The 25720-nt window shown below is 44.3% G+C and overlaps 1 protein-coding gene across 2 annotated transcripts in view; it reads left to right on the plus strand.

The window, feature by feature from the left end:
- Window positions 1–24990, plus strand: part of upb1 (ureidopropionase, beta) — a 159016-nt gene extending 134026 nt beyond the window's left edge. The window contains exons 8-11 of one of the 2 annotated variants that reach the window (XM_078553794.1): window positions 14046–14088; window positions 18631–18648; window positions 20265–20419; window positions 22000–24990. In XM_078553794.1, coding sequence (XP_078409920.1) covers window positions 14046–14088; window positions 18631–18648; window positions 20265–20419; window positions 22000–22083 — 300 coding nt within the window. In that variant the 3' untranslated portion in view covers window positions 22084–24990. The remainder of the gene's footprint in view (window positions 1–14045; window positions 14089–18630; window positions 18649–20264; window positions 20420–21999) is intronic. The other variant, XM_078553795.1, reaches the window with a different exon arrangement.
- Window positions 24991–25720: the final 730 nt, after the last annotated feature.

Consider the following 25720-nt stretch of genomic DNA (forward strand, 5'->3'; position numbering starts at 1 on the left):
TATCACTTCTTTCAACAGCAGGAAAAACTCTTGCAAGAGATATTAATGGGATTGTCACTTACCTCACTGACTCTGTGTTCCCAGAATCACAGCGTGGCTTCCGTGCAGGATGGGGGACAGTAGACATGACCCTTGCAGTATGTCAAATTCAAGAAAAGTCCTGTGAACAGAAGAAGGACCTCCATATGGTGTTCATTCACCTGACCAAGGCTTTTGACACAGTAAACAGGGAAGGTGTACGGAAGGTTCTGTACAAATATGGCTACCCTGAGAAGATGATCACTGTCATTCACTTGTTTCATGATGGCCAGTGTGATGCAAAGTGATACGTCATTGGACACCTTTCCTGTCACCAGTAGCACCAAGCATGGCTGTGTATAGGCTGCAGCTCTGTTTATCATAAACTTGTCAGCCATGCTCCAGTACGCACTCAAAGATCTTGACACAGGAGTACACATTCAATTCAGGAAAGACGGCAGTCTCTTCAACTTGCAAAGGCTCAAGGCTTGTACAATGGTTACTGAACACCTACTGAGTGAATTCTTGGTTATGGGCAACTGAGCTCTCATAACACATACTCCAGAGAGCAAGAAGCCACTGGTTGATCGCTTTGCCCTAGCCTCAGAACACTTTGGCCTCACAATAAGTCTGACCCAGGTGGCAGTGCTGGTATTCGGACCAGATAACCTGTGTATGTAGCAAAGGTCTCCAATCAGGTAGCCACTGCTACCTGACAAGTACCTGAATGTGCTCCAAGGTATTGGTTCTGGTGTTAGGTTTGGAATATAGATTTACAAGAAAGGATACAGAAACTACTCTCCTGGGTTCCAGATTTTTGAAGGACCACATTGAGGCTGCTTTAAAGAGGCAGAGTTTATGGCTCAATACAGGGATTAGCATGGAAAAGTCAGCCTCAGACCAGGTATTCTGGGATTAAAAATAACTCAGCAATTTAGCGAATAGGAACCCTCATAGCCCCCATCTCCATCAGCTGCCTTGTAAAATACCTGGTGATCAGCCAACCCCTGTCCGGGGCACCCCAGAGGGGAATTTCTTCAGGAATGGCCTTCGATTTCTTTGCTGCTTCGTGAGCAAAATCTGGCAGCAAAGTTTACTCCTTACTTAATGTGAGGGGTGTGTGTGTGTGTCAGCCATGGCTCAATTGGTAACACATTCAACCCTGGGGGCAGAAGGTTGCGGATTTAAGCTGCATTCCAGAGAGCTGAACATAGAATCTAGGCTGACATTCCAGTGCAATACTGAGGGAGTGCAACAGTGTTGAAGGTGCTACCTTTCAGCTGAGGCGTTAAACCTAGGCTCCATCTGCCCTCCCAGATGAACATATAAGGTGCAATGGCATTATTTCGAAAAAGAGTTCCGGCCAATATTTATTCCTCAACCAGCAAGTCTAAAACAGATTATCTGCTCACTATCACATTATAGTTTGTGGAATCTTGCTATGTGCAAATTGGCTGCCACATTTCCTACATTACAACAGTGACTACACTTCAAATGTATTTTGTTAGGTGTAGAGTGCTTTGGGAGATCCTATGGTCATGAAAGGTGCCATATTAAAGCAAGCCCTTTCTTTGCTTCTAGTTTAACAGTGTAATTTTCATGTGAGAGTTTAAAGATCCCTTGGAGCATTATCAGAAAGCTGTTTCTAAGATGAATAACAGAAAAAGTCCCCAGGGCCATGAGCATTATTTTACTTCTCTTACTGTGGTTTTCAGAAGTGTGGGAAGTTTTAGTCTAATTCTTGACCTGTGGGATCTAGATGCCTCCTCCCTGAGGAAGGAATTCAGGACATTGGTCACCCAGCCTGACCGTTTTGCTTAGCTTGCAACCCATGGCCTGAATTTCATCCACAAATGAAACCTCTCCTATGGGACATTAAAGTTGCCTGCAGCAGGCATGGGAACAAGATATTTCAGGCCCCTCACGCACAATACTTGGCACAGGAATAAACCTCCTACATTACAACAGCAGCTACACTTCAAAAGTACTTCATTGGCTGTAAAGTGTTTTGGGACATCGTGAAAGGCGGCTATATAAATGCAAGTATTTCTTTCATGACGTGAATGCCTTCGAGCTAAGGCTTTTCACTTAAGCTCTTTGATTAAAGAGTTAATGATGAGTATGTTTGGTTTGTACCATTGGACTCCGACATCCCCAACATCAAGATAGCAGATACAAGTTCATCTTCTCAAGGGCAATTAGGGATGGGCAATAGATGCTAGCCTAGCCATGTCCCTGAAAGAATTTTTAAAAATTAACAAAACTGAACGCAGATGCCCATCATGTAGCTGACGATGAAGCTGTGAGACTCACGGCATATCGGCTGAGGTCAGAAATGAGACAAAAGTGTTCCTCTAGCCAGGACTCAGCACCTACATGATTGGATTTCAGTGGTAAGCTGCTGCTGAAGCTTTGTACCTGTACCAGGTGGAACCACTATTCAGTCAAGCACAGTGTGTGTTCCTGCTGTGATCAGGAGAATGGTCACAATGCACGCGCATTTTTTATGGAGTTTTGCCCTTATAAGGCACTAGTGCAGAGTTCACAGTACCTTCTTTCTAGCTGTAGTGGGCTCAAAGCTACATTTCCCAGTTATCCAACTAGTGACTACCTTCCTTGAATCAGTCAAAGTCACTTGAGATGAAGTTGGAATGTGTGTGGGAGACTTGGTAATATGATACTTGAGCCCACCAGTTATGTTGTACTCTAGGAACTGTTGGCCTGATTCATTAATGTAACCCGATGGGGGGTAAATCTGTCAGTAGGGACGTACCACATAACTCTGGAGGCCACAATCTTAATGAGGTCAGGCAGTCCTTGTCGGATGAGCTGGGGGAGCTTTGGAGAGAGACCGAGCACTCTGTATTTGGCTCTAACTTGATTTGGAGACAGTTATTATGGTGCCTGACAACTGATTCACCAAAAAGAAGTTTCTTTGTCCACCTTGCCTAAACCTTTCATAATCTTGTACATCTCTCTCAAATCTCTCCTCAGTCTCCTTTGTTGCAAGGAGAACAATTCCAGCTTCTCCTACCTAACCTTGTAACTAAATTCCCCCATCCCTGGAGCTATTCTGGTCAATCTCCTCCACACCTTCTCAAGGGACCTCACATCCTTCCTAAAGCATGGGGATCAGAACTGGACACAGTACTCTAGTTGCAGCCCAATCAGAGCTTTATAAAGATTCAACATAATTTTCCAGGTTTTCTACTCAATGCCTCTATTTATGAAGCCCAAGATCGCATATGCTTCACTAACCACTCTCTCAATATGCACAAATAGGACTGAGTGATCTGATTCTTAAGGACTGGATTGCATCTGTCCTCAGGTTGGAGCCCAGCTGCCCTCTGAACATGTATCCACACTCCTTCACTCTTCCCGCAGAGGATGCACTGTCTCCTATGTCTACTATGAAGAAATGCCATTAGACAATGAGCAGTTTCAAAATGGAATTATTGTCTGACTATCTGCTTCACTCAGCCTCACCTGACAGGATTGCTCATAACTGCTTATTCTATCCTAGTAACAAACAATTCCATGCACGGGTAAAGTCTGTGACATTCTGTAAGCTCAGGAGGCCTCCTCTTTGAAGCTGAGAAGCCATTGTAATATCTCTCCATGTATCTCTCAATCGCATTCCTAACTGGACAATCATCCAGCTCTTATTTTAAAGATCATCTTCAATACACACAAACAGTACACATCCACCAGAGTGTGAAAGGTTTAATTACAATACCGAGCCTTTTTCAAATATTTAATAGGGTGCACTCCATTGCTCAGATAATTGACAACCTTTAAATACAGAGTAACCTCACAAAGGATTGGCCAACATACTCACCTTCTAACTATATCCCACATTCTTTGGTATCCTGAATGTCCTATTCTCAGTGATGGCAAGGACAACTCAGCTCTTGACCTCATTACAGCCTTGGTTCAAACATGTACAAAAGAGCTGACCTCCCGAGGTGAGGTGAGAGTGACTGCCCTTGACGTCAAGGCCGCATTTGACAGTGTGTGGCATCAAGGAGCCCGAGCAAAACTGGAGTCAATGAAAATCGGGGGAAAAATTCTCCACTGATTGGGAGTCATACCTAGCAGAAAAGAAGATAGTTGTGGTTGTTGGAGGTCAGCCATCTCAGCTCCACGACATCACTGCAGGAGTTCCTCAGGGTTGTGTCCTCGGCCCAACCATCTTCAACTGCTTCATCAATGACTTTCCTTCCATCATAAGGTCAGGAGTGGGGATGTTCGCTGATGATTGCACAATGTTCAGCACCATTCGCGATTCCTCAGATACTGAAGCAGTCCATGTCCAAACGCAGCAAGACCTGGACAATATACAGGCTTGGGCTGATAAGTGTCAAGTAACATTCACGGCACATGAGTGCCAGGCAATGACCATCTCCAACAAGAGAGAATCTAACCATCGCTCCTTGACGTTCAATGGCATTACCATTGCTGAATCCCCCACTATCAACATCCAGGGGGTTACCATTGACCAGAAACTGAACTGGACTAGCCATATAAATACTGTGGGTACAAGAGCAGGTCAGAGGCAAGGAATCATGTAGCAAGTAACTCACCTCCTGACTCCCTGCTCGCCATCTACAAGGCACGCATCAGGAGTGTGATGGAATACTCTCCACTTGCCTGGATGAGTGCAGCTCCAATAACACTCAATAAGTTGGACACTATCCAGGACAAAGCAGTCCACTTGATTGGCACCCCTTCCACAAACATTCACTCCCTCCACCACCGACACACAGCAGCAGTGTGTACCATCTACAAGACGCACTGAAGGGACTCACCAAGGCTCCTTGGACAGCACCTTCCAAACCCACGACTGCTACTGCCTAGAAGGACAAGGGCAGCAGATAGATGGGAACACCACCACCTGGAAGTTCCCCTCCAAGCCATTCACCATCCTGACTTGGAAATATATCGCCGTTCCTTCACTGTCACTGGGTCAAAATCCTGGAACTCCCTCCCTAACAGCACTGTGGGTGTACCTACACCACATGGACTGCAGTGGTTCAAGAAGGCAGCTCACCATCACCACCTCGAGGGCAATTAGGGATGAACAATAAATGCTGGCCCAGCCAGTGATGCCCACATCCCATGAACGAATAAATTTAAAAAGTGTTTCATTTACCAATTCCTTCTGTTGGTCACCAGTTCCAGAATCCGTGAAATTCCACATTTGGATTGTACCATTAAATATTGCAGTTGAAATATCTTGATGTAAGTCATCATCACACCCACTCACGACAGCTAGTCAGGAAATAACATGCAAGTTCAGTGGCTGGGTTAAAAAGCCAGTGACAGATACATTGCACTTATCTCCGGGTCTCCCACACGCTATCAGCCCCCACCCCACACCAACACTCCAGAGCATCATGATGTTAAAATCTGAGCCATTGACTCCAAGTTGCATGGCATTAGGTCAAATAAGGGCAAGGAAGCCTCCTGCTGATTTTCACCTACCACTACCCCTCATCCTCCAGTACTCCTCCATGTTGAACATCACTTGGAAGAGGCACTGAGGTTGGCAAGGGCACAGAATGCTCTCTGGGTGGGGGCTTCAATGCCCACCACCAAGAGTGGCTCGACTGCACCACTACTGACCGAGCTGGCTAAGTCCTAAAGGATATAACTGTCAGACTGGTCCTGCGTCAGGCGGTGAGAGAACCAACTCCGGCAGGTGGTGAGGGAACCAGCTCTTGTTGCAGTGCGTTACTGTTCCAGTGGGCAGCTTGAAATCGCAGCCACAAGCAAGGATGTCCAGCAAACAGTTCCATTCCCCGAATGTCATTTGCTACTCACTGGATGTTGGTACGTGAGGCTGCAGCTCCCCCCTGTGGCGGAAGGTTCTTCAGCTTTCACAGTTGTCAGCAATGCCACAGAAAGGTTTCATAAAACTACTTGTATGAAGAGCAAAACAAAAACAGAATTACCTGGAAAAACTCAGCAGATCGGGCAGCATCGGTGGAGAAGAAAAGAGTCGACGTTTCTTGGTTCTGAGGAGAGCTGCTATAATAGTGAGACAACTTCCTGCTACAGTGTAAAGCAGTGCAGAAATTCTCAATTTATACAAAGCCTGCAAAAAAAATGGAGTGGTGATAGGGTTACCAACCCTCCAGGATTGTCCTAGAGTCTTTCAGAATGAAAGATTCACCTTCTGGAGATTATAAAGCAGCCCAGAAGTAAAACCAGTTTTCTTGTGATGTTGGATAAGGGATAACATTGGCCAGGACACCAGGGATAACTCCCTGCTCTTCTTTGAAATAGCGCCATGGGAGCTTCTGTGTCCACCTGAGAGGGCAGATGGGGCTTCAGTTTAACAACACCTTCAAAAGTTGGTACCTCTGGTAGTGCTTTTCAGAGGGGAGCATTGAGATGTGGAGAGGGGAGCATTGTGATGTGGAGGGGGGAGCATTGCGATGCAGAGGGGGGAGCGTTGCGATGCGGAGGGGGGAGCGTTGCGATGCGGAGGGGGGAGCATTGCGATGCGGAGCGGGGAGCGTTGAGATGCGGAGGGGGGAGCGTTGCGATGCGGAGGGGGGAGCGTTGAGATGCGGAGGGGGGAGCGTTGAGATGCGGAGGGGGGGAGCGTTGCGATGCAGAGGGGGAGCGTTGCGATGCGGAGGGGGGAGCGCTGCGATGCGGGGAGGGGGGAGCGTTGCGATGCGGGGAGGGGGGAGCATTGCGATGCGGGGAGGGGGGAGCGTTGCGATGCGGGGAGGGGGGAGCGTTGCGATGCGGGGAGGGGGGGAGCGTTGCGATGCGGGGAGGGAGGAGCCACATAACTAGAAGTGTACTATAGACCCCAAGCAGTGAAAGGGAGATAGAAAAGCAAATATTTTGGCAAATTTCTGAGTGTAAAAACAATGGGCAATAATAGTTGGGGACTTCAACTACCCTCATATCAACTGAGATACGAATAGTGTGAAGGGCACAGAGGGCACAAAATTCTTGAACTGCATTGAAGAGAAAATTTTTAGCCAACATGTAACAAGCCCAATAAGAGGGAGCGCAATTCTAGATTTAGTCTTAGGAAATGAAGCTGGGCAAGTGGATGAAGTAGCAGTAGGTGACCATTTTGGAGATAGTGGCCATAATACAGTTAGATTTAATGCAATTATGGAAAAGGATAAAGATAGAACAGGAGTAAAAGTTCTAAAACAAAAACAAAAATAAAAATACCTGGAAAAATTCAGCAGGTCTGACAGCATCTGCAGAGAGGAACATAGTTAACGTTTCAAGTCCATATGACTCTTCAACAGAACTAAGGAAAAATAGAAGAGAGGTGAAATATAAGCTGGTTTAAGGGGGGGTGGGACAGGTAGAGCTGGATAGAGGGCCAGTGATAGGTGGAGATAACCAAAAGATGTCATAGACAAAAGGACAAAGAGGTGTTGATGGTGGTGATATTAGCTAAGAAATGTGCTAATAGGTGACATTAAGGGTAGAAAGCAGGACGAGCAAGGTACAGATAGCCCTAGTGGAGGTGGGGTGGGGGGAAGGGATCGAAATAGGCTAAAAGGTAGAGATAAAACTAAACATGGAAATATATTTTAAAATAATGGAAATCGGTGGGAAAAGAAAAATCTATATAAATTATTGGAAAAAAGGGGGATCGGAAGGGGGTTGGGGATGGAGGAGAAAGTTCATGATCTAAAGTCGTTGAACTCAATATTCAGTCTGGAAGGCTGTAAAGTGCCTAGTCAGAAGATGAGGTGCTGTTCCTCCAGTTTGCGTTGAGCTTCACTGGAACATTGCAGCAGACCAAGGACGGACATGTGGGCATGAGAGCAGGGTGGAGTGTTGAAATGGCAAGCGACAGGGAAGTCTGGGTCATGCTTACGGACGGACCGAAGGTGTTCTGCAAAGCGGTCACCCAGTCTGCGTTTGGTCTCTCCAATGTAGAGGAAACCGCATTGGGAGCAGTGAATGCAGTAGACTAAATTGAGGGAAGTGCAAGTTAAATGCTGCTTCACTTGAAAGGAGTGTTTGGGCCCTTGGACGGTGAGAAGGGGGGAAGTAAAGGGGCAGGCGTTGCACCTTCTGCGGTTGCATGGGAAGGTGCCGTGAGAGGGGGTTGAGGTGTAGGGGGTGATGGAGGAGTGGACCAGGGTGTCCCGGAGGGAACGATCCATGTGGAATGCCGCCGGGTGGGTGAAGGGAAGATGTGTTTGGTGGTGGCATCATGCTGGAGTTGGCAGAAATGGCGGAGGATGATCCTTTGAATGCGGAGGCTGGTGGGGTGATAAGTGAGGACAAGGGGGACCCTATCATGGTTCTGGGAGGGAGAGGAAGGTGTGAGGGCGGATGCACGGGAGATGGGCCGGACACGGTTGAGGGCCCTGTCAACCACCGTAGATGGAAAACCTCGGTTAAGGAAGAATGTGGACATGTCAGAGGAACTGTTAAAGGAAAAGTTCTAAATTGGGGGAAGGACAAATTTTATAAAGCTGAGAAGTGATCTGGCAGAAGTGGACTGGCTATAGCTACTTGAAGGGAAATCAGTGACAGACCGGTGACTGGGAGGCATTCAAAAGTGAGATTCTACAGACACAGTATATACATGTCCCCACAAAGACAAAGGGTGATACTGTCAAATCTAGAGCTCCCTGGTTATCTAGAAGTATACAGGGTAAGATAAAGCAGAAAAGAAAGCTTATGACAGTCACAAAAAAACTTAATGCTGTAGAAAGCCTAGAGGAATAGAGAAAGCACAGGGGTGAAGTAAAAAAGGAAATTAGGAAAACTAAAAAATATTGGCAGATAAAATCAAAGAAAACCCAAAGATGTTTTACCAGTACGTTAAAAGCAATAGAATAACTAAGGAAAGGGTAGGCCCTATCAGAGATGTACGTGGTAACTTGTGGGTTGGTGCAGATGTGGGCAGGGTTCTCAATGAGTACTTTGTCTCTGTCTTCACTAAGGAGAGGGATGATGCAGATATTCTAGTTAAAGAGGAGGATTGTGAAATATTAGATAAAATAAGCATAGTGAGAGAGGAAGTACTGGAGGGACTGGCATCCTTGAAGGTGGATGAGTCACCAGTGCTGGATGGATTGTATTCTAGGCTGTTAAAAGAAGCCAAGGAGGAAATAGCAGGCGCTCTGAGGATCATTTTTCAATTCTCACTAGATACAGACAAAGTACCAGAGGATTGGAGGTCTGCGAGCATTGTACCATTATTTAAAAAGGGTGCGAAAGATAGGCCAGTAAATCATAGGCTGGTCAGTTTGACGTCAGCAAATTATTAGAATCAAATCTGAGAGACAGGATAAATTGCTGCTTAGAAAGGCAAAGATTGATCAGGGATAGTCAGCATGGTCTTGTTAGGGGAAGGTCGTGTCTTACTAACTTAATTGATTTTTTTGAGGAAGTAACGAGGATTGATGAGGGCAGTGCAGTGGATGTTGTCTACATGGATTTTAGAAAGGCATTTGACAAGATCCCACATGGCAGGCTGATCAGAAAATTAAAAGCCCATGGGATGCAGGGGAAGGTGGCGAGTTGGATCCAAAACTGACTCAGGGACAGGAAACAAACGGTAATGGTCGATGGATATTTTTGCGAATGGAATTTCCAGTGGCGTTCCACAGGACTGTGTTGGGTCCCTTGATATAACTGCTTTATTCATGGATCCTTTTGTTGTAACTCTACCGACTGAACTGAACTAAACACTTCAGCTTCATTCTTCTCTATTCTCTCTCCCTGAACAATCTTATCAAAGACAGTATCAGCTAATTGAATTTCAATACCTTTCCCCTGCCTTTTAACTTCTTCCTCTTCCTGTTTCAACCTGTGAGTCTTTGAGCTTGTTACTAAACAGTCTGGAAACAATCCAGGATGCTCTTTCTGCAACACCTCTGTTGAATGCACCTCCACAGGCTGCTCAACTACCATAAGCATCATCCACAACTGTGACCCAACTATATCATTACCTAAAAATCTAAAATAAACTGAACCCCTGCAATGGGCAATTTTTCTACCACTCCAACCATCACCTTACCTGTGTTCCACTTACTCTTTAAATTTACCTTCTACAATGGAATACATTCCATGAATCCCACATTTTCTTGCAATACTCCCTCTGAACAACAAATATCACTATTCCATAACATTAAGGATTGACTAGCCCCTGTGTCTCTTAAAATTTTAATATCTTTACCTGCTCCACCCTGTACACGTGGAAAGACTTCCCCTTCACATACAAAATCTTGAAACATTTCTGTAACCTGCTCCTCAGGATTCTCTTGGGTAAATTGTGAACACAAGCCCACTTCTTTACCTATCACTGATTCTCCCTGTTTTACCTGTGCACAAACCACTGGCTTTTCCTGTGCCTGGACTTCAGAACTCACAGTACTTCCAGAACTTTTCTGCATCCCAGTTACCGCAACAGATTTTCCCTGTAACCTCCAACACATTGATTTTGTGTGCCTCACTTGATTACAATGAAAACATCTCAATTTTCAAGTGTCATCTCTACTCTCAGCACCTTCCTTTTCAGTCTGAGAAAAAGCTTCCTGAGAATTTCCAACTACTCCTCTTCCCTGACTTTCCTTTACCTTCCTTTCACCTTCCCACTTTCTATCCTTCTCCGATTTAAAATGGTGACAAAAGAAAGGTTTAGTCTATGAACTAACTGGTAGTCATCAGCTATCTCTGCTACTTGTCTTACCATTTGAACCCTCTGTTCCTCCACGAGTTCTCACTACCAAAGGAATTCCATTTTTAAATTCTTCCAAAAGAATTACTTCTCTAAGAGCTGCATATGTTGCCTCTACCTTTAATGCCCGTATCCACCAGTCAAAATTACTTTGTTTTACTCTAACAAACTCAAAAAAGGTTTACCCTGGCTGTTTCCTTATATTCCTAAATTTCTGCCTGTACGCCTCAGGAACCAACTCACATGCACCTAAAATAGCTTTTTTTACTGCATCATAAAGGATGTTGCTGGAAGTGGAAAAGCAAGTCTGTAGCATTAGTACAGTTGCACAATGTCCACCCAGAGCATAATGTCCTAGTGGATAAAGTTTATGACAAACCAATAGGGTTTCCTGTGTTTACTGATGGAGTAAATCAGGGTGCAAGAAATTATATAAGTTTACTGTTTAAGCATACAGTATCCTCATTTTTGTCTGATGAGGCAGGGAAGTTATCCTTAGAGACACAGGAGCAACACAATCACTGATAGAGGTAGGTGACATGAAGCTCTCTCCAAAAAGCTTGCTGAATAAAGAAATATTGATTTGGGGTATTGATAGTGTGGATCTCTTATTAGGAAATGACTTGGCTGGAGATAAGTTGTTGACATCTCAAGTGGTTTCAGGGAAGGCTGCTGAAACTGTAGTTATACATAAAAAGCCGAGTGACTTGAAAGAATCAATGCCTTTCTGTAAACCTGCTGTTAAAATTGATATTCTGACTAAAGATATGTCCAAAGAGTCTGAAACTCAGCCTGCTAGTTTGAAAAGGACATTGAAGCATTGGGTTAAGGAGGAAAAGTTAATGGCCATAGTAGAAGTTTTAAAACAGCCTGAATTAAAATGCAAACAAAAATGAGCAAGGTGTGGCAAAGCAGGTAGCAATGGTACTCAAAGCTAATGATGAAATAGAGAATAGATATGCTTTGAAAGAGAGTGGAAAATCTGTGTTCAGTGTGAGATTACAGAGCTGCAGGAAAAAATACATGCTCTTGAACATAAATTAAAAGTTCAGAATGAGGAAGCAATCACTCTTGCTAGATCAGAATTAGACAAAGCTCAAGTTCAGTAGAATATGGAAAAAAACAGGAGGTGATTAGGAAAATTTGTCAACTGTATAAAAAGGATCATCAAGCTTTCTTAGTTGACCACTAAAATAACTTAAATGAAATTCTTAAAGAGCTCATTTGAACTTAACTTGGCAGAAAATGACTTGCACAAAAGGAGGCAGTGTTAAACATGTATCTCCTAGAAAAGAAAAATGATGGGCCAGGTCATGAAGAAGAACCTAAAGCTAAAAATGATCCTGAATTTAAACCAGATGAGGTGGATTCAGTTGTTATGAAGGTCAGTTCAGATGTTTGGCTGGCTGAAACCTTTTTCAAAGGCTTGGAATTAAAGCATGTGCAGACAGGGAAGAAACTGGAGATCAGGAGTTAACATCTGAACAGAATGGTTTGGAGCCTGTATTAAAAGATGAAAGCTCTGAAACTAGCACCGAAGAAAACTCTGATGGTAATCTGATGTCTGACTTTAAAGAAAAACAGGGGAAATTGCTGAATCCAGAGGCTAAGAAGTGGCATGACAGGGGATTTTCTATTAAGTCCCAGTTCATAACAGCCAGTATCCAGGAATCAGATGGTTTGCCAGCAGTCAGCAGTGCTATTCATGAGAAAGTTAACCAGACCAAACAAATCAAAAAATCTTTGGGCCCCTCATGAATGCTATCCCAGCGTCCAAACGATACACCACCCTATACAGATTTTAAAAAGCAACATGAGAAATATGAAACTAAGGTACAACATCCTAGACAAGGACATGGGCAGACTGTGTGAAATGGGAAAGGAGATTTCTTGATGAAATTGAAGGAAGGTGAAGCAACCAGTAGTAGAATAAACTCTTGTTTGCAGGAAAATTAGAACTTTAAGAACTCACACACGTTGAACTTCAAATCCTAATTGTCATATTTGGTTGGTTTTGTTATGGTTAAATCTTATAATATTATGAATATGAAGGGCTAGATTTTTACCAAGCCAGAATGACTCAGGAGCCCTTTAAAAATGGCAGGCAGGGCCCGATTGTGGGATTCCCAACCCCATTCCCAGGGTTTCTGATTTTCAGGAGTGCCTTTTAACAGGGCGGGTTAGGTCAGGCGGCGAGCCCACACCCAGAACTCCCAACCTGGCCAGCCTCATAGCAGCTGTAGGCATGTCCTAGTCCAAGCAGTTTTCATGGCTTTGGGGCAGCTTTTTAAAGAGTTATGGCTCACTGCACCTCAGAGGTGTCATGAACCATAGTCTGCATCAGGTAAGTTCAAAAGGTGCTCCCTGTGCCAAGATATGCCCCTCAAACAACCCCTTGTGGTCCCTCATGCCCCCATGCCAAGGTATGCCCCCATCCACCTACTATGCACTGTATAGAACTAATGTACGATATAGTAAAAGAAGGATGTGTTTAAAAAATACTTTTTAAAAAACAGTCATTCATTGATAACTTTCCACTTAAATAAAACTTAGTTTTACTACAACCCAATAAAAGTGTCAATCATCCAGATGTTGTAAAGTATTAATAGCGGCAACTGCAAGCACTTCAAGCCTCTTAATCTCGTATAAGTAAATATTGTGAAATTGACAGGAAAGATCAGACAGCCAGAGCTATCAATCCAGCAGTGTTTTCCCTGGGGCTCAGGTGTTTAAGTAGACTAATAGATTTCTGGGCTCTCAGCCAAGAATAGATAATGAGGCTTAGCTCAGTGTATTGTAGTGAATGGACGTGGAAGTAGTGCTGCAAAGGGAGTGGTGCAGCAAGAGGAGGGGAGTGATGCAGTGAGGGAAGTGGTGCAGTGAGGGGAAGGGAGTGGTGCAGCAAGAGGAGGGAAGTAGTGCAGCAAGAGGAAGGGAGTGATGCAGCAAGGGGAGTGGAGCGGTGCAGCGAAGGGAAGGGAGCAGTGCAGCGAAGGGAGGGCAGTGGTGCAGCGAAGGGAGTGGCACAGCGAGGGGAGAGGAGGCATAGCGAGGGGAGTGGTACAGCAAGGGGAGTGGTACTGTGATGATCTTTTATAAGGTTTGTCAGCTACTCCTATGCTACCCTGTCTTGGCAATATTGTGATTTTCTACTACTGTACCTGTATAGATATAACATTTGCAGAGTCAGTATTTGTTATTGTGAACACTAACTTGCCTGTGTGAGCAGGTTGTACAATAACCGAGTTTTACAGTAGCTGAGTGAACAGACTCAGTCCTGAGGTTTTCATGCTATTCTTTACACTGCTAGAACTTTGTCCCCTCTGTTTCTTTTGCCATCCAGGAGTCTTTCAAGAATGCATTTACATCAGGCGATGGACAAAAGGGTAAGCAGGAAACTTTCTCAGCTTGTTTCTCCTATGTCTGAGTTTTATCCTGGTGTCACTCTTATTATCAACAATTGTTTGCATAGCTCTCATTAGGTGACGTGTCTTTTTGCAGGTTAGTATTTGTATCATATAACATCAGTTCTTAAAGCAGCTTGATATTCATAACGATTGAGTTAATTTTGTGAGTGGGAGAGCAGCACTGTCCCATTCCTCTCACTCAGCCAATCACAACTAAGCAGCAACATACACAAACTGGTTTTTAGCTGCTCACGATCACCTCTCACCCACTCTGTCATGCTAACTTCCTGTGATTCATGTACCAGGTTACTTCAATCCCTTTACTTTTAAGCTTTTAAAAAATATCTTGCTTTTCCATTTCTCCTACCAACGTGGATGATTTCACATTTTATACTCCATTTGCCACCTTCTTGGCCAATCACATAACTGGTCTGTATCTCTTTATGTCCTCCTCACAGCTTACTTTCCCACCTGGCTTATGCATCAACAAATTTAGATATAATATACTCAGTCTCCTCACTGAGGTCACTGGGCTGGATTTTATGCCTCCCCATCAGAAGATAGGGGGGGGTTCGTTAGGTCCAGCAGGTACTCTGCCCGCCACCTCCCATTTGCCCCCCTTCACTGCAGATTTTCCAGTGACAGTGCTGCCAGAGGTGTCAGGCTCACCCGTGGGCCAATTGAAGCCCTTACATGGCAAATTAATGTTCACCTAAGGGCCCCATCCCGCTACCACTGGGATTTAACCAGCACCAGGAGAGACACATGTCAAGTGGCTAACCCAGCAGGTTTCCTTGTACGGATTGGTGGCAGGTGGGGAGTTCCCTTCTTAACAGATCCCCTGTTTCCATTAGAAGATCACTCCAAGGTTTTGATCACCCCATGGACTCACAAAACCCAGGCCCCCCACCTGGCTCACCCCCTTTTCCGGGACCTGCCAGCTTGGCACTCGGCAAGACCCCAGTACACTGACCCAAATTCTGACCCACTGTCACAAGCCTCCGTCCTGAAGTGCTGGAGAGCTGACAGTCTCTGATTGGCCAGCAGCTCTCTGAGGTAGGACTTTCTGATCCAGAAACCCCGCCTCCAGCTTATTAATGATCAATTTTTTTCTTTATTCTTTCATGGGATGTAGGCATCACTGGCAAGCCAGCATTTGTTGCCCATCCCTAATTGCGACCTTGAACTGAGTGGTTTGCTAGACCATTTCAAAGGGCAGTTAAGAGTCAACCACACTGCTGGGGATCTGAAGCCACTTGTAGACCAGACAGCAGATTTCCTCCCTTAAAGGGGCATGGTGAACCAGATGGGTTTTTATGGCAATCAATGATGGTTTCATGGTCACTATTGACTGAGACTAGCTTTCAATTCCAGATCTATTAACTGAATTTAAATTCCACCAGCTGCCATGGCGGGATTTGACCCCATGGCCCCAGAGCATTAGCCTGGGCCTCTAGACCGCTAGCTACCAGTGACATGACCACTATGTCACCCTCTCCCTTTGTTAGCCATGTCCGAGTTGGGTTTTCAATGACTGCAGGGCAGCTGTTGTTCCCCTTGGCGAGCTCTCTCGTCGAACCTTGTTGCCAAAGAGGGTGGGGAATCTGGCACCTTGTATAATTCATCCATTAACATAGATTGTAAATAGCTGAGGCCCCAGAATTGATCTTTGTGGTACTCAAATATTCATGCCTGCCAACTTGAAATTGGCCCATTTATTCCTATTCTTTGTTTTCTGTCCATTCCATGTTAATATTTACCCCCAACACCATGAGCCCTAATTTTGTATAACATCTCTTGTGTGGCACCTTATCAGATGCCATCAGAAAATCCAAATATACCACATTCACTGGTTCCTATTACCCATCCTGCTAGATACATCTTCAAAAAATAGATTTGTCAAACATGATTTCTCTTTCATAAAACCATGTTGACTCTGTCTAATCATATTACGATTTTGTCAGTGTCCTGTTACCATGTCCTTAATGATAAACTTTAGCATTTTCTTGCTGACTGATGTCAGGCCTGTATTTCTTTGTTTTCTCTCCTCTCTTGAACACTGGGGTTATATTTGCGACCTTTCCATCCACAGCACAGAAGCCACTCTAGAATCTAGGGATTACCTCCCATGCTGCCCCCTCACACCCACCATCCAACTCTCTCTCCAGTCCCCTCAACCAAAGTAACTCTGTTGGGCTCCCTTACTTTCCACCCCACCCCGCCCGCAGCTCGCCACTGCTGTCATTGTCAGCAATCATTGAAGCTGCAAGTTTGTAACGCACTCTCCAGCCCTCCATATGCCCCACATGCCTCTGTGTGCTCCAAGCTCCACTCACCAAATCAACCCATTAACCCATGTCACGGAGGGAATGTATTTGCTCTCTTACTGATCAGTATGTTTTCTCTGGATTGTGGTGTGTGTTTTCTTACTCTTGGAGTGCCTATTCCTATTCAATAATTCAGCAGCAAGCTCTCCTGAACTTAAAAATAAAGGAGATTATTTATTCTCACACACATAACCTGAATTAAATGCAATGTTATGTACTTGATCTCACTCACACCCCCCACTTCCCCCCCCCCCCCTCCCCCCACGCACACACACACACACACACACACATTGGCTACAGATAAAGGTCATGCACTTTTACAGATTACATTTATCTCAGTATCTGAATTACAATCTCCAGTCTCCCATGTGGCAAGCCTATGGTCTTTTGAATGTATTTGATAATTTAAAGTTGATGTGAGAGTCTTGTAAAGCAAAGGGCTCACAGCAGGTTGTGAGGTTTCTTGTAGTTGAATAGCTAGGAGGTCCTGAGGCAAACTTTAAACTAGAACAGGTTATGTATTCTGGCTGCCTGATGTCTTGCAGCTTGTTTGAGTCTGGTTCACAGGCTGGCTGAATTGATGCTTTTGATGGCTTTGGTGGCATTGCCTGCACACATCTCCCAGCTGATCTTTGAAATGGACAAATACATGGCTGCGTTACCATGTGACTTTCCACAAGTTAAAGTCCTTTTCCAAATAAGATGTGTTGTCATGTGATTACACATTGTGTTGTGGAGTAACACCTCTGCAGTCCACCCAGTCGAGTTTGGATGGGCGAAGGCCATTATGATATAGTGGAAGGTTGGTAGTGGCCATTCACTTCCATCTGCCACCAACTGAGTTTCAATCTTCCCTTTTGTCCAGTATGAAACATGGCGACAAGCAGTCTCCATAGAAAACTCCATAGTCTCTTGTGTTGGCTGACCCTTAAACAAAGCGATGTGTGAATTCTCTGGAGAGCTGTGATTGTCCATATTTAATTAGGTATTTACTTGGTATTGTCTGTAGCTCAAATGCCAAAGGTCACATTTACTTAAAAGCATTGACTGAAGGTTCATAATATGATGTATCTGTGCTGGGCATGACAACCAATCAAAAAAGGATTGATAGGCAAAACCTGCATATTATGATTATAGATTTCCGTAAGTGTTTGTCATTGCTTATCTACCATATCTTTTAACTTAATTTCCCAATTAATTTCCTAAGCCAACTTGCCCTTCATACCTATGTTATCAGTGTTGTTTAAATGTAATATCCTAGTTTCGAACTTAACCTAATCACTCTTAAACTTAATATGAAATTCCATCATATTATGATCACTCTACCCCAGAGGATCTTTCACTAGAAGATTACTAATTAATCCTGTCTCATTATATACCAAATCAAAAATAAGTTCCTTAGTTGTTTCCTCGACATATTGTTTTATAAAACTATCATGAATGTATTCTATAAACTCATTCTCCAAGCTACTCTTGCCAATTTGGTTCGCCTAGTCCATACAGAGATTAATGTCCTCCAGGATTATTGCATTATCCTCATTACACACTCCTCTACTTTGCTGCCCTTTGTTAATTCTTGGCTCCAGCCAAACTGATTGTACAAGCTGATATTTTGGGGTAAGATTTTTCCCTCCCACTATCACACACCTTATTCTCACAAATGGATGAATGACTTCCTTCTTCTTCAGGTGCCATGTTTTGCGAAGTCAGCGGTAATGGATCTCCAACTTTCAAGGTCTTTGATAAAGGCCAACATCTTGGTGTTCTCAAGTCTTGTACCTGTTCAGCTTCTTAAGCTGTCGTTCTATTTCCTTCTTTATCTCCATCTTAGACCAGATGTTATAGTTTCTCTCTCCTAAGAATGTGCCCGATAAATTGTAGTTGTTTCTGGCTAAGCATTTGTAAATGCTCTTGTGTGCCTGCTTTCCTCAAAACATCCTCAATAGTCATGTGTGTTGTTCATCTAATCCCCATTTTACATCTCAGAAACCACATCTCTCCGTTCCCTTCCATTGTCTTGTTCATATTCCAACTTTTGCATCCATACAGTAACGTTGACCAGATGTAGCATTTAGAAATCTCATTCTGCTTTCCATAGAGATGGTCTTATTTCTAAAGAGCTTTGACATTTTTGAGAAGGTTTGTTTTGCGAGTGTTATGCGCTTCCTGATGTCTTGATCACTTTTCCCATCAGATGTTATTCGGCTGCCCAGTAAGAAAATTATCCAACTTGTTTTATTTCTTTCAACTCCACTGTTTTTTTGCATCTCGGTGTAATCCTTTTCTTTGATAAAACCATGCCTACTGTTTTATTGCAGGTTCATGATAATCCACACCTCTCACTGTTTGTTATGGTTGTGTCTAGGATTCTTTGTAGATTTTCCTCTATCTCTGCTATAATTACTGCGTCATCCACATAGCTCAATTATTAATATTCTGTCTACCTACCCAAGTTCTTGGTAACTCTTGCTAGATGTTCCTTAATCATGACTTTTAACCCCTGGAAAACATAAATCAGCTGAAGTGCTGCCACTTTAAGGGAATGTGAAGCCTGTGGTTTAGTAGTAATGCACTCACATACATTTCCAAAGATCTGTTTTAACACCAGCATATTGTTCTGGGAGGGGGTGGGTATTTCCAGGGAGTGTTTTGTTTCCAGGCCATGTGATGTGTTGTTTCTACATGCTATATTAGCATGGATAGAGGACTGACTAAAAGGAAACAGTCGGGATAACTGGGTCATTTTCAGGTTGGCAAACTGTAACTAGTGGAGTGCACAGGAATCAGTGCTGGGGCCTCAACTATTTGCGATCTATATTAATGACTTGGATGAAGGGACCAACTGGGTAGTAGCCAAATTTGCTGATGATACGAAGACAGATTGGAAAGAAATCTGTGAGGAGGATACAAAGAGTCTGCAAAGGGATATAGATGGGTTAAGTGAGTGGGCAAAAATTGGGCAGATGGAGTATAATGTGCGAAAATGTGAGGTTGTCCACTTCGGCAGGAAGAATAGAAAAGCAGCATTTTATTTAAATGGCGAGAAACTGCAGCCTGCTGCAGTACGGAGGGATCTGGGTGTCCTTGTACATGAATCACAAGAAGTTAGCATGCAGGTACAGCAAGTAATTAGGAAGGCTTTATAGCAAGAGGAATGGAATATAAAAGCACACCTAGAGAACTATGTACAGTTTTGGTCACCTTACTTAAGGAGGGATATATTACATTGGAAGAAGTTCAGAGAAAGGTTCACTAGGCTGATTCCTGGGATGAAGAGGTTGTCTTATGAGGAAAGGTTGAGCAGGTTGGGCCTATACTTAGAAGAATGAGAGGTGATCTTATTGAAACATATAAGACTCTGAGGGGGCTTGACAGATGTTGAGAGGATGTTTCCTCTCATGGGGGAATCTAGAATTGGGGAGGTCACAATTTAAAAATAAGGAGTCTCCCATTTAAGACAGAGATGAGGAGGAATTTCTTCTCTCAGAGGGTAGTTAGTGTTTGGAATTGTCTTCCCCAGAAAGCATTGGAGACTGGGTCATTGAGTTTATTCAAGACTCAGACAGATTTGTGAACTACAAGGGAGTCAGGGGTTATGGGGGACAGACAGGAAAGTGGAGTTAAGGCCACATCAGATCAGCCATGATCTTATTAAATGGTGGGGCAGGCTCGATGTGGCCTAGTGGCCTACTCCTAATCCTATTTTGTATGATCTTATGTTTCCATGGGGTGTGCTGTTTGCCGGGATGCAGGGCAGGGCAGGGATGGTGCTGTTTGTAAGGATATTGTATTTTGTATTAATCCTGTATTTCTGTCTCTCCTTGAAAGCCCATCATGAATTTGGCCATTTCTACGGCTCCAGTTATGTAGCTGCTCCTGATGGAAGTCGAACCCCTGGGCTGTCTCGCACCAGGGATGGGCTGCTGGTTGCCGAGTTTGATCTGAACCTGTGTCGACAGATGAGTGATAAATGGGCCTTCAGGGTGAGCTGATGCAGAGATACATGACATGCTCTTTACTGCCTTTCTGCCCAAGCTTCTGTATTGCTTCTTTTTAAATGTTTCCCACTGATGTGAAAAGCTCCTATTTCATGTGCACCAACCCTCGGATCAGCCATCTTCCCCCACAGCGAATCCATTACAATGGTTACTTCTTTCTGAAACATGACCCATCTCTGCTCCTGCCCTCTCCCTTTCACCAAAATCCAACTACACCCTCCCTAAGTTATTCCTGCACCAATTACTGTAGCTGCTGCCCTGACCGGCTCCCAGCTCACGGCTTAACAAGCCATTATATCCAATACCATGGTCAGGACCTGCTCACCCAGATAGTCAACTTCAAGATCATCACTTTCACATCCCTCCTGTCCGCTCCACACTCACTCTATCCATCCTCACTTACTCTGTTCACTCCTCACTCTGCTTGTTCCCCATTCCCCTGCTCCTTTGTTTCCAGGCCCAATTCTCTTTTTGGATATGGGCTCAATTTGTTTACTTCTTTGTGTCTGGGACACCCATTGTTTTTATCCACTAACAGTTCAGGAGAAGGGATTCGAGCCTTATCTGAATTTCAGCTGTTGTGAGTACAGACTGGCTATCCATGATTGGCCTAGACAAAGTTTTCCCTCATCGTAAACAGGAGGCACACAGATGTAGCACAGGTTTCACATCGTTGAAGTATCTAATGAGCCTCCTGTCTTTACCAAGTGTCTAGATGTTGTTCCAACCCTCAGAATATTTATCTGGACTTTGCTTACTGAATGACATTGCACCAGGTCCAGCTGGGGGAGTGGTCCAGCTGGGGGAGTGGTCCAGCTGGGGGAGTGGTCCAGCTGGGGGAGTGGTCCAGCTGAGGGACGGATCGAGCTGACAGAAGGGACCAGGCCGGGGGAGGGATTGAGCGGGAGATCACAATCAAACACGAAAGATGCCAGTTGGATCAGAGGAGGAGCTTTTCATCAGTGAAGTTCAGTCATGAATGTCATTCAGTTATTACTCAACCACTTTGGCACAATTGACAGAACCCTCTCCAAATCCAATGGCCTCCTAATTCCAAGAACAGATTAATCTGCACACACTGAGCCCAGAGGCACCAACAGTGCTGCATACACACCTGCAATGCACCCTCTCCAGCAGGTAATTCTCATATGTTTGTTCCCTGAAAAGTCCCTCACAGATCAAAGTGCATCTGACAATGTGGTGGGACTAGTCCCTGTGGTGTAATATGTATCCCCTGGCTCTCTGTTGTTTCTGTCCTTTACTTTCCCCTCTGTGCCCTCTAGCTGAGTTGACACTGACAGAGGTCTGGGACTGGGCACTTAACAGTCTCTGTCCACGAATGGAAAGACTGACCCTGAAAGACCAACTGGGGGAGCAACGGGGAGGCGTGCAAGGGGTGTATTGTGTGTGTGGAAACATTAAGCTGCAAACAATAGGGGGCGCAATCAGACAGAATAAAAGCATGCCCTTGATTTCCAGTGAGCTCGACATTAGAGGAGTTTTGACAGGACATTGCTCCTCCAGTTATTCTTGACACCCGCTCTCTTTCTTATTTCTTTTCTCAGATGACGGGGAGGTTTGAGTCATATGCTGAAGAACTTGCTGATGCAGTGCAGCCTGACTTTCAGCCCAACATAATCGTGGAGTGATGATGTTACTGGCAGAGGGAGCATGGAGGCTATGCCAGAGATTAGCAGTGTTTGATCAGGAGATATATCAATTCATTCAGTCATGTTCTCTTTAATTCCCCCTTCCTTTTGGCCAACGACATTATTGTTGTGATTTTACACCAGATATTTCCTTGAGTTCAGAGTCACCATCAGCCCAGTACACAGATCTCATTGCTAACACTGTATGAACAGGCTAGCCATTCAAAACCAGCTCAGCTACTCTGTGGGTGAGTTCAAGCTTCCTAACACAGAGTACCTGATCTGCTCACTACAAACCAGGAACTGGCACATGATATCCAATCTCACATTATGCATCCAATATCAGAAACTGACACATGGGCCTGGATTTTTACTGAATCAGGATGACTTGGGAGCCCTTTAAAAATGACAACAGGTTTGGATTCTGGGATTCCCAATCCCATTCCCGGGCTACATGATTTTCGGGAGTACTTTTAAAAAGTGCAGACTAGTTCCTGTCAAAAACCCGTAACTGGCACTCCCAACCTGCTGGCTCCATTGTAGAATAGATATGCCCTACTCCTCTGCAATTTTCATGGTGTCGGGTCAGGTTTTTAAAAGAGTCGTGGTTCATGGCAACTCAGAAGAGATGTGAACCCTAGTCGGCAAGAGGGGACTATTCAAAAGGTGAGTTCAAAAGGTCCTTCTCATGCCCCCTATGCCAAGCTATGCCCCTCCACCCACCCCCTATGGTCGCTTGTGCCCCCTATGCCAAGCTATGACATTTCCATGCCCATTAACCCACTATACACATATAGAACTAAGGAACAGTACAGTGACAATAGTATGTGTAAAAAAATCTTTTTTTTTAAAAGTAATTCATTCATAGCTTTCCATTGTGTTAAAAAAGGTCATTTCACTACAAGGCAATAAAAGTGTCAATCATCCAGACCCTTTAAAGTGTCAATAACAGACACTGCAGGCCCTTGAAACCACTTAACCTTGTGTAAATAAACATTGTGAAATTGACAGCAGAGATCAGTGAGCCTGAACTGTCAATCAAGCAATGTTTTCCCTGGGGTGCAGCTGTTTCAACAAGAGGAATGGATGTCTGGGTTCTCAGCCAAGCCTCATTATTTGTACTTGGTATGAGGTGGCATGGATACAGCATGGGGGGTGTGTGGAGGTGTGAGGAGTGAGGGCTGGAGGGCCTTTGTGTTTTTATTATAACTGAGCCAACACTACAACACCAAGGTGGGCCTTTTAAACAGCCCGTCTCTGCACCCAGCAGCCCCTGAGGCTGCTTATGACCTTTCTCAGGGGTCGGCTGGCCTGACTGTAGCCAGCACCACCACCCCCCCCACCCCAAAAATGAAGATCCTGCCTTTGCGGGCACTTTCTCCTGAGGCAAACGGGCCAAGCTGGGAATATTCCCGACTCCCACTACTCGCCTCAAGGATGAAAATTCAGGCCATGATGTCCAGTCTCATGTTGTGTTTGCAACATCAGAAACTGACACGCTGTCCAGTATCATTCTGTCATTGGAAACCTCAAGAAATCAGAAAGGGCTCCAGCCAATCAATGACCTTCCTCTTTTTAAAGATCTGAGCTGCCAATCAAAGCCACCCTCCAAGCTCAAACCTGTGTCATGGTAGCAGTTCATCACCTCTGCAACTTTACTGAAACAAAAGGCAGTTAACCATTGCATCTCATAGTAGGACTTGTTCGGCCAAGAGATGTTAGTGCTGAATGTGATGACTCTGGATCAATTAGATGATTCATAGCTCCGGCACAACATTGCATTTGCCCAGAAAGTTGACCTTGTGGAGCCCATCTGACTGGACATTGTTCTGTTGGAGATCTCTTTGAGATGCTTGGGTGTTAACCCCTTACATGTCAATTCTGAGAATACAAAATACAAGTTAAAAATTCAACACAGCACACTTTTATCTCAGAAATCCATCCAAGCTGTTTTGAGGTGTCAATTAGATTGTTAGATTTCAGGTTAGCCAAGTGACTGATAGGCAAAAATGAAATCACCAAATTTAATTGTGTCAAATCCAAACACACTTAACTGCAGCCATCAGTCAAGATTCTGTACCAACTCACCTGGGACACAACCTTCAGCCAGAGAACTTACTTTTAGTTTGAGATAGAGCCAAGGCTTGGGAATCCTTGCATCTGTTCAGGGATATTGCTGGAATTTAACCAGTTAAAATCCCAAAGCGCTCTAGATCAAAATACTGGTAAATACCCTACCTGCCCAAGGGCGTTGTAGGAAGAGAAGTGGAATCATCCAGCCCATGGGAGAGTTCAGGGCGAGTGATTCAAGGCTGGGCAGAAATCATAGGTTTTTAAAGCACATTGAAGGGCTGGCAAGGGGTTGGAGTGAGGGACAGTCTCACAGGGGAGGAGAGCAGAATTTAGGTAGCATGGAGGAAAGGAAAGCAAGAAATAACAGGATATAGGGTGTGGATAACAGTTTCAGCAGAGTGGTTAAGGTAGGGATGTAGGCAGGGAATGTTGCCAAGGTGGAACTAAGTACTGTCGGTGATGGAATAAAACTGGAGTATAAATCACATCTTTGGATCTAAGAAGACATCAAGGTTCCCATTTGTTCTGGAGTGTAATTTACTTTATTTAGGGTCATTACTCTGGGTTCAAACTTAAGTAGGTCATATCAAACTCAGTGTGAAATTTTGCCATTATGATCACTCTTCCCCAGGTGATCCATTACACAATACAAGGTCTAAAATTGCCTCTTCCCTGGTTGGTTCTACAATGTATTGTTCTAGGAAACCATCTCAAATGTATTCCATTCATTTGTCTTCCAAGCTACCTTTCTCAATTTGATTTGGTCAGTCTGTATGATGATTAATTTGATTTGGTCAGTCTGTATGATGATTAAAGTCTCCCACGATTATTGCAGCACCTTTGTTCCAAGTTCCTCATTTCTTGGTTAATATCATGTCCAATGGTATAGCTACTGTTAGGAGGCCCATAGACTACTCCCATCAATTTTTTTCTGCCCCTTGTTGTTTCTTATCCTCACCCAAACTGAGCCAAGATCCTTCCTCACTACTATCCTTATGTCACCCTTTATTATCAGATGCAATCCCCACCCCCACTTTTCCATTGTGCCTGATTCTTCAAAACATCAGGTATCCTGGAATATGTAGTACCCAACCTTGGTCACCATGCAACCACATCTCTGTAATGGCTATCAGAGCAAACCCATTTATCTCTGTTTGTGCCATATTCCTCTATGTTGTTACAAATACTTTGAGCATTCAGATAAAGCACCTGTAATTTCAACTTTTTACCATGTTCCCCTGTTTTGACCTTATTCACCGACCTCTTATTACCATTGAACTCTGACTCTCCTTACGTTCTGTTCAGCTCTAGCCACTTCATTACACTGTTCTATAGCTCTGCTTTTTCTTTGTGGATTTATAAATTCCCCCTCACCTGACCCTTCCCTGGCCCTTTATTAGTTTACAGCCCTTAGTTATTCAATTCACCAGGACATTGGTCCCAGCCCAGCTTAAGTGGAGCCTGACCCAGAGAAACTACTCCCTCTTTCCCCAGTACTGGTGTCAGTGACCCAAAAATTGAAAACCTTGCCTCACTTTCACACCACATTTTCAGTCACACAGTT

This window comes from Cetorhinus maximus, chromosome 12 (genome assembly GCF_964194155.1).
Source record: "Cetorhinus maximus chromosome 12, sCetMax3.hap1.1, whole genome shotgun sequence".
NCBI classification, from domain to species: Eukaryota; Metazoa; Chordata; class Chondrichthyes; order Lamniformes; family Cetorhinidae; genus Cetorhinus; species Cetorhinus maximus.